This window comes from Symphalangus syndactylus, chromosome 22 (genome assembly GCF_028878055.3).
Source record: "Symphalangus syndactylus isolate Jambi chromosome 22, NHGRI_mSymSyn1-v2.1_pri, whole genome shotgun sequence".
Classification (NCBI taxonomy): domain Eukaryota; kingdom Metazoa; phylum Chordata; class Mammalia; order Primates; family Hylobatidae; genus Symphalangus; species Symphalangus syndactylus.
This window is the reverse complement of record NC_072444.2, coordinates 35,876,585-35,886,625: the sequence shown is the minus strand read 5'-3', so window position 1 is coordinate 35,886,625 and position 10,041 is coordinate 35,876,585. Positions and strand designations below refer to the sequence as shown.

General features: G+C 41.9%; 1 protein-coding gene across 1 annotated transcript in view; it reads right to left on the bottom strand.

Annotated features, from left to right (window-relative positions):
- Positions 1-2,327: 2,327 nt before the first annotated feature.
- Positions 2,328-10,041, bottom strand: part of LOC129472647 (zinc finger protein 717-like) — a 54,605-nt gene continuing 46,891 nt past the window's right edge. Inside the window, 1 exon segment of the mRNA XM_063631226.1 lies at positions 2,328-10,040. Coding sequence (XP_063487296.1) covers positions 9,785-10,040 — 256 coding nt within the window. The 3' untranslated portion in view covers positions 2,328-9,784.

The following is a 10,041-nucleotide window of genomic DNA, read 5'->3' as shown; positions in this document are numbered from 1 at the left end:
CAAACAATATCAAATCTGATTGTAAAACATGGGTGTTTGAAAAATATGAAATCAGTGCACCCTGAAAAAGAACAGAATAACAGCAATTTTCAGGGAACAAGGGAAGATAACCATAAGGTCTTACTGCCTGCGGGGTCGGGCAGAATAAGCCATATTTTTCTTCTTGCAGAGAGCCTATAGACGGACGTGTAAGCGAATATCACTGAATTCTTTTCCCAGCAAGGAGTATTAATAATTAATACCCTGGGAAAGGAATGCATTCCCAAGGGTAGGTCTATAGATGGCCGCTGTGGAAGTGTCTGTCTTATGTGGTTGAAATAAGGACTGAAATACACCCTGGTCTCCTGCAGTACCCCCAGGCTTGCTAGGATTGGGAAATTCCAGCCTGGTGAATTCTAGTCAGACTGGTTCTCTGCTCTTGAACCTTGTTTCCTGTTAAGATGTTTATCAAGACAATGTGTGCACAGCAGGACACAGACCCTCATCAGCAGTTCTAATTTTGCCTTCACCTTGTGATCTTTATGGCCCTTTGAAGCATGTGATCCTTGTGACCTACTCCCTGTTCATACACCCCCCCCCTTTCAAAGTCCCTAATAAAAACTGGCTGGTTTTGCAGCTCAAGGTTGCCATCATGGTCCTACCAATGTGGTGGCACCCCCAGAGGCCCAGTTGTAAAATTTCTCTCTTTGTACTCTTTATTTCTCAGACCAGCCAACACTTAGGGAAAATAGAAAGAACCTACATTGAAATATTGGGGGCTGGTTCCCCCAATAAAACCTGATACATGGGACTTGATACTAGCACTGCAGATCAAGTAGGGAAAGTGATTGATATTCAATGATGGTGCTAGAACATATGGTTTCTCATATGAAAAAATATAAACATATATACCACCTAGGGTTATGTAAGTACACTTTATGATGTTCACAACACAAAAATGTTGCTTAGTAATGCATGTCTCAGAACATATACATGTCATTAAGCCAGGCATGACTGTACTCTATATCATCTCTGGAACACTTTGGTCAATAAAGAAAAATGACAGAGACAAATCTCAATCATTTTAGGAGGTTTATTTGCCAACGTTAAGGACGCACACCCAGGAGACAGGCTATGCCTTTCTTCAAAAATGATTTTGAGGGCTCCAAATTTAAAGGGGAAAGGGTGAAATATTGAGAAATACAGTTTTCATGTAAGACTGGGGTAGGGGGAAAACATTCATTGATGTGGTTTGGCTCTGTGTCCCCACCCACATCTCACCATAAATTGTAATAATCCCCATGTGTCGAGGGTGGGACCAGGTGGAAGTAATTGGATCATGGGGGCAGTTTCCTCTACGCTGTTCTCATGATGAGTCACATGAGAACTGATGGTTTTATAAGTGTTTGGCATTTCCCCTGCTTGCACTCATTGTCTCTCCTGCCACCCTGTGAAGAGGTGCTCTCTGCCATTATTGTAAGTTTCCTGAGGCCTCCCCAGCCACGCAGAGCTGTGAGTCAATTAAACCTTTTTCCTTTAAAATGACCCAGTCTTGAGTATTTCTTCAGAGCAGTATGAGAACAGACTGATACAGTCATCCAAGCCTTTGGCTCAGTGAATCTGCATTTATACATAACATAGACAAATAGGGGAACAATCAGATAAGCATTTGTGTCAGGTGGGCACAGGGGTGACTCTGAGTTCTGTCCTATGCACTGTAAAGATGAGCTATCAGACCAGGCGTGGCAGCTCAAATCTGTAATCCCAGCACTCTAAGAGGCTGAGGTGAGTGGATCACCTGAGGTGAGGAGTTCGAGACCAGCCTGACCAACATGGAGAAACCCTGTCTCTACTAAAAATACAAAATTAGCCAAGTGTGGTGGTGCATGCCTGTAATCCCAGCTACTTGGGAGGCTGAGGCAGGAGAATCGCTTGAACGGAGGTTGTGGTGAGGCGAGATTGTGCCACTGCACTCCAGCCTGGGCAACAATAGCGAAACTCCATCTCAAAAAAAAAAAAAAAAAAGGATAAGCTATCAATTTACATTGCCATGATGAATTTTAACACAAACACTTTAAAGATCTTAAAGCACACCAGAAATTTCCTTGTGGGAAAAATATGAGGGAGGGGGCTACAAGATAAAAAGCTTTTTATCTTGTAGCCATCTTATTTAGGAACCAAAAGGAAGAGGCAGGTTTGCATGACCCAGTTCTCAGCTTGACTTTTCCCTTTAGCTTAATGAGTTTGGAGTCCTAAGCTTTATTTTCCTTTCACATTTAGAAGACCAAATATAATGTGGATGTAAATAGTTGTGTTGTTCAGGAAATAATGACAAGAAAAAGTCTGAATATGTTCACTACAGATGCAAGCATCTGATTTTATTTCAAATATTTTGCATCCAAGTTTGTTTACATACACAGATGTTAAACCTACAGATACAAAAAGCTAAGTGTACTTACAAATTAATAGCTGTACACAGGCAGCATAAAATTCTCTTTGTACATGCCAAAAAAATTCTGTGTCCACCTAGGCTAAACACAGCCACTTCACAAACAGGGTGTAAATAAGGAGGTTCACTAAGTACAGGAAAGTTACATGACCATATTGGCATTTTAACAGCCATTCCTGAGAATGAGAACGGGAAAGGGCTTACGAGTCAGAGGAGAGGAAAAGAGGAAGATAGATGACCACCTACATCAGAAGATGGAGTAGTGAGAGTAGAGAATAGGGAAGCAATAGTTAAAAGGAAAAACGTAGAAAGAGGATTTGATGTCAATTTGCTGTGCAGAGGGTAAAAAGGGTAAGTTTTACTTCCAGGCTATCTGCCATGATCACAGCTAGTTTGTTACTGGTGATGTGAAATTTGGAAAAATAAAAGAACAATATGATGGCCAGAAGTGATACAGACTTGGACACATCATGTTTGAAATATCCGAGGTCCAATAGGTAGGGATGTCCAACTGGCAATTCGGAATACACTTCCAGAGTTCACGAGAGAGATCAAAGCTGGAGATAAAGATTTTGAAAGTATCAGAATTTCAATGGTACCTGAATCCATCAGACCAAATGAACCTAAGAGAATGAAAGGATAAAAAGGAACAAGTACCAAATCCACAGAAACACTAATATTTACAAAGAGAAATAGACTGTTAAGGCCAAGAAGGAACTTTCTGAGTTTATTTCACTAATTAAGAAAAGCTCAATATTAGAAAGTCTACTAATACAATTCATCAGAGTCCTGAGGAGAAAAATCCTTTAATTGTCCACATAGGCATTAAGAAGATAAGTCTTAGAAACACATTCCAGGTTCCAATTTCTGCATGTAAGAAGCTTAAAAGTGGCCAGGTGCAGTGGCTCATGCCTGTAATCCCAGCACTTTGGGAGACTGAGGTGGGCAGATCACCTGAAGTCAGAAGTTCAAGACCAGCCTGGCCAACATGGCAAAACCCTGTCTCTACTAAAAATACAAAAATTAGGCTGGATGCGGTGGCTCACGCATGTAATCCCAGCACTTTGGGAGCCTGAGGTGGGTGGATCACCTGAAGTCAGGAGTTTGAGACCAACCTGGCCAACAAGGCAAAACCCCATCTCTACTAAAAATACAAAAATTAGCGAAGTGTGGTGGCATGTGCCAGTAGTACCAGCTACTTGGGAGGCTGAGGCAGAATTGCTTGAACCTGGGAGGTGGAGGTTGCAGTGAGCCAAGATCATGCCACTGCACTACAGCCTGGATGACAGAGTGAGTTCTGCCTCAAAAAAATAAAAAATAAAATATAATAATACAAAAATTAGCCAGCATGGTGGTGGGTGCCTGTAATCCCAGCTACTCAGGAGGCTGAGGCAGGGAGAATCACTTGAACCTGGGAGCCAGAGGTTGCAGTGAGCTGAGATTGCACCATTGCACTCCAGCCTGGGCAACAAAGTGAGACTCCATCTCAAAAAAAGGAAAAAAAAAAAAGAATGGAAGTAATCAGTCCATCTTAACAACACATGAAAAGCTGAAAAGGTCAAGTGTGGTGGCTCATGCCTGTAATCCCAGCACTTTGAGAGGCCAAAGCAGGAGGATCCCTTGAGTCCAGGAGTTTGAGACCAGCCTGGGCAACATAGTGAGATCCCCAACTCTAAAAAAGAATTTTTAATAAAACAAATAAAAGCTGAAGAGACTGAAAAATCAACAATTCTTTTGGGATTTAAATGTGAAGAGAGGACATAGTGCAAACCACTGCCCCCAAGATTGGAGAAATAGAGAAGTGAATATAGGAATTTATGGCTTACAGGAACAGAGACTCACTATGGAAACTACCTTAGGAACCAGTGCTGGAGTAGAAAATCTTGAACTATAACCGGTGAATTGCTGCAATTCAAGGAGGTAAAAACACCAGGGAGATACAGTTATGAGAGAACATAATATTGTAAAATTTACCTCCTGGAGCTTCACCAGGCTCCTGTGGCAAATACCTGAGAAAACTCACTTCCTGCTTCCACCTTTGGGAAGGAAAAAGGAAAACCATCTTAAAATATGCCAGAGCACCCTGTTCTTAACAAGGCTTGTCCTCAGGAGAAATTACTGAACCTCAGTCTAATCTGCTCTCATATAATCAGATCCTAAATGACCTGCTGGAAGGGAAATACCAACTCCAGCCTACTCCAGTCATCCCTAAAGGGGAACATAAAAAAAAACAGAGAAATATGTGAAGTTCATAGTCCAAAAGCAGAGACTCACTTAAACAATGAGGTCCAATCGTAAGACTCCAGAACACTTCTGCTACGGTCTGAATATCTGTTCCCTGCCTGACCCCCTGCAAAATGTGCCTGTTGAAACCAAGTCTCCAATGCACTAGAATTAAGGAGTGGGGCCTTTGAAAGGTAATGGCAAAGCCATCCCAACTGGGATTAGTGCACTTATGAAAGAGGCCAAAGGAAGCTTCTTTGTCCATTCCAACATGAGAGGACATATAGTTGGCACTATCTATGAAGAATGGGTCTCATCAAACACTGAATCTCCTGGAACCTTGACCTTGGACTTTCTAGCCTCCAAACTGAGCAATAAATTTCTGTTGTTTACAGACAACTTGCTCTAAGTTATGCTGGTATAGCAGCCTGGATGGACTAAGACGGCTTCCCCTCCCCTCCACAGCTTCCCATCATTACTGGATGCACTGTACAGTAGTTCCTTTTACATGATATCTCATATCTAGGAATAAACAAAAAGTACAAGGCATACTAAAAGGCAAAAAACACAATTTGAAGTGACACATCATTGGAACAAGCCACCGCTATGATATTGGAATTATCACACAGGGATTTTTTAAAAATCTCTGAGTAGTATGCTAAGGGCTCTGATGAACAAAGGAGACAGCATTCAAGAACAGATAGGCAATGTAAGCAGAGAGACAGAAGTCCAAGGAAAGAACAAAAAAGAAACAGTAGAGATAAAAAAATACTGCAACAGACCTGAAGAATGTCTTTGATTGGCTTATTAGTAGACTGAACACAACAAAGGAAAGAGTCTCTGAGCTCTGAAAACGTTGAAAGAAACTTTAAAAACTGAAAACAATGGAACATAATATCCAAGAACTGTGGGACAGCTAGAAAAGGTGTAACACAGAGTGATGAGAATACCAGAAGGAGAAGAGAGAGAAACAGAAGAAACATCTGCAACAATCATGTCTGACAACTTCTACTGTTAATGTCAGACACCAAACCAAAGATCCAGGAAGCTCAGAGGACACCAGGCAGGATACATGCCAAAAACCTACACCTAGGCATATTATTCTCCAACTGTATAAAACATCAACTCCAAAAGAAACCAAAGGTGGAGTGGACAACATCTTACCTATAGAGAAAGATAAGAATCACATTCAGGCTGGGCTCGGTGGCTCACCTGTAATCTCAGTACTTTGGGAGGCCGAGGTGGGTGGATCACGAGGTCAGGAGATCGAGACCATCCTGGCTAACACGGTGAAATCCCATCTCCATTAAAAATACAAAAAATTAGCTGGGTGTGGTGGCGGGCACCTGTAGTCCTAGCTACTCAGGAGGCTGAGGCAGGAGAATGGTGTGAACCCAGGAGGCGGAGCTTGCAGTGAGCTGAGATCACGCCACTGTACTCCAGCCTGAGCAACAGAGCAAGACTCCATCTCAAAAAAAAAAAAAAAAAAAAAAATTACATTCAACATCTCAGAACCACGAAAGTAAAAAGAGTGGAATGAAATATTAAACAAGCTGAGAGAAAAAAAAAAAAAATCAACTTAGATTTCAGTGCCCTGTGAGATCTTCTTTCAAAAGTAAATGAGAAATAAAACATTCCTTGGACAAACAAAAGTTGAGGAAACTTGCTGCCAGCAGATGTGTCATGTGAGAAAATGTTAAACGTTATCTAGAGAAAAAAAAGATATACATCGGAAAACTGAATCTATATTTTATTTTTATTTATTTTGAGACAGTCTCACTCTGTTGCCCAAGCTGGAGTGCAGTGGCACAATCTTGGCTCACTGCAACCCCTGCCTCCCAAGTTCAAGCAATTCTCTGCCTCCGCCTCCCAAGTAGCTGGGATTACAGGTGCCCTCCACCACGCCTGGCTAATTTTTTTGTATTTTTAGTAGAGACAGTGCTTCACCATCTTTGCCAGGTTGGTCTTGAACTGTTAACCTCATGATCCACCCATCTCAGCCTCCCAAAGTGCTGGGATTACAGGTGTGAGCCACCACACCCGGCCTGAATCTACATTTTAAAAAGAACATTAGAGAAGGAATAAGTGGTGGTAAAATTTTTTTTTTTTTTTTGAGATGGAGTCTCACTCTGTCACCCAGGCTGGAGTGCAGTAGCGTGATCTCGGCTCACTGCAAGCTCTGCCTTCCAGGTTCATGCCATTCTCCTGCCTCAGCCTCCCGAGTAGCTGCGACTACAGGCACCTGCCACCACGCCCAGCTTTTTGTATTTTTAGTAGAGACGGGGTTTCACCATGTTAGCCAGAATGGTCTCGATCTCCTGACCTCGTGATCCACCCAGCTTGGCCTCCCAAAGTGCTGGGATTACAGGCAAGAGCCACCGTACCCAGCCGCTTACTTTTTATTCTTAATTGACCTAACATATAACAGTTTGTATATAACAATGTATGCAATTATGTACTTCTTTTTTTTTTTAGACAGTCTTGCTCTGTCACCCAGACTGGAGTGCAGTGGCAATCTCAGCTCACTGCAACCTCCACCTCCTCCCTGGTTCAAGCAATTCTCCTGTCTCAGCCTCCCGAGTAGCTGGGACTACAGGCGTGTGCCACCACATGCAGCTAATTTTTTATATTTTTAGTAGAGATGGGGTTTCACCGTGTTAGCAAGGAGGGTCTCCATCTCCTGACCTCATGATCCACCTGCCTCAGCCTCCCAAAGTGTTGGGATTACAGGCGTGAGCCACAGCACCCAGCCAATTACATGCTTTAATATATACAAGGCTATGTATGCTTACATATAACTGAAACAAATGGAACAATAACACAAGAGATGGGAATATGAGAGAAATTGGTATTACATTCCTATTAGAAGGCAGTCAAAGTAACTGAACTGGTATAGTGTTATTTGAAGGTGGACTTGGATTTGTTGCAAGTCTATACTGCAAACTCCAGGGCAATTAGTAAAAACCAAAGTATAAAAATGCTAAAAAGAGAAAACAGGCCAGGTACAGTGGCTCATGCCAAGGTAGAAAGATGGCTTGTGTCCAGGACTTAGAGACTATCCTGAGCAACACAGTGAGACCCTGTCCCTACAGAAAAGGCCAGGTATGGTGGTGCATACTTGCAGTCCTAGCTAACTGCATGCTTGTAGTCCCAGCTAACTGCATACTTGTAGTCCCAGCTAACTGCATACTTGTAGTCCCAGCTAATTGCATACTTGTAGTCCCAGCTAATTGCATACTTGTAGTCCTAACTAATTGCATACTTGTAGTTCCAGCTAAATGCATACTTGTAGTTCCAGCTAATTGCATACTTGTAGTCCCAGCTAACTGCATACTTGCAGTCTCAGCTAATTGCATACTTGCAGTCACAGCTAATTGCATACTTGTAGTCACAGCTAATTGCATACTTGTAGTCACAGCTAATTGCATACTTCTAGTCACAGCTAATTGCATACTTCTAGTCACAGCTAATTGCATACTTCTAGTCACAGCTAATTGCATATAGTCCCAGCTAATTGCATACTTGTAGTCCTAGCTAACTGCATACTTGTAGTCCTAGCTAATTGCATACTTGTAGTCCTAGCTAATTGCATACTTGTAGTCCTAGCTAATTGCATACTTGTAGTCCTAGCTAATTGCATACTTGTAGTCCTAGCTAATTGCATACTTGTAGTCCTAGCTAATTGCATACTTGTAGTCCTAGCTAATTGCATACTTGTAGTCCTAGCTAACTGCATACTTGTATTCCTAATTGCATACTTGTAGTCCTAGCTAATTGCATACTTGTAGTCCTAGCTAATTGGGAGACTGAGGTGGAAGGATCACTTGAACCCAAGAAGTTGAGGCTGCAGGGAGCCATGATCACACCACTGCACTCCAGCCTCGATGCCTGTCTCAATAAAAAAAAAAAAGCAATGAAAGGAAACAAAAATCATATAAAATCAACTCCATAAAAGGCAGAAAAACAGTGGAGGACAAAGCAAGAACAAAGAACAACGGGAGTGAATGGAAAACGATATGGCAAAATTAATCCAACTGTATAATCACTTTGAATGTCAATGGTCTAAATGCACCAATGAAAAGACAAATTGTTAGAGCCCATCAAAATAGAGGCACACCTCACTTTATCGAGCTTCACTTTATTTTGCTTGGCAACACCACCTTTTTAACAAATTAAAGATTTGTGGCCATGAAGTGCTGAGCAAGTCTGACCAGCACCATTTTTCCAACACTGTGTGCTCACTTCACATCTGTGTCACATCTTTTGGCAATCCCCAAAATCTTTCAAAGATTTTAGTTATCACATCAGTTATGATGATCTGTGATCAGTGATTTCTGATGTTACTATTGGAATTGTCTCAGGGTGCTGGAACTCTATGGAAGACAGCAAACATGATGGAAAAATGTTGTGTTTGACTGCTTCATTGACTAGTCATTTCCCTGTCTGTATTTCTCTCTTCCAGCCCCCCTATTACTCAAGATACAATAATGAAATTAGGCCACTTCACTCTGCAGTGGCCACCATGTGTTCAAGTGAAAAGAAGTGTGCACATCTGTTACTTCAAATCAAAAGGTAGAAATCAAGCTTAGTGAAGAAAGCATGTTGGAAGCTAAGACAGGCCAAAGCTAAGCTTCTTGCATCAGCTACCCAAGTTGTGAATGCAGATAAAAAGTTCTTGAAGGAAGTTATAGGTGCTACTCCAGTGAACACATGAATGATTTTTAAAAAACAAAACAGTCTTTTCACTGATAGAGAAAGTCTGAGTGGTCTGCATAGAAGATCAAACCAGCCCCAATATTCCCATGAGACAAAGCCTAATCCTGAGAAAGGCCCTAACTCTCTTCAATTCTATGGAGGTGAAGAGAGGTGAGGGAGTTGCAGAAGAAATGTTTGAAGCTGGCAGAGGTTGGCACATGAGCTTCTAGGAAAACAGCCATAACTGTGACATTAAAGTGTGAAGTGTGCTGTAAAAATGGGAACAAGAAAGCCTGCATGATAGCCCATCTGTTACAGCATGGTTAAGACCTTCTTGTTGGTAGGCCAGGAGCTAATGGTCACCATTTGTGTCCATATTCTCCTAAACCGAGCATGCAGAAATCTACAATAGTAGCCGGAGAGGTGTAGGTTGTGGGTTCAAGGGAAAAAAGAGTGATTTTGAGGGAACACATAGCCTGCCTCAGCTACATCAGATTTCTCTCCTATATGGGTTTGTTGATGCCTGCTGAGGTGTGACTTCTGGCAAAAGGTTTTCCCACATTCTTTACATTCATAAGGTTTTTCTCCTGTGTGTGTTCTCTGATGTATACTGAGGCCTGACTTCTGGGAGAAAGTTTTCCTACGTTCATTACATCTAAAGGGTTTTTCCCCTGTGTGAGTTCTGTTATGTACAG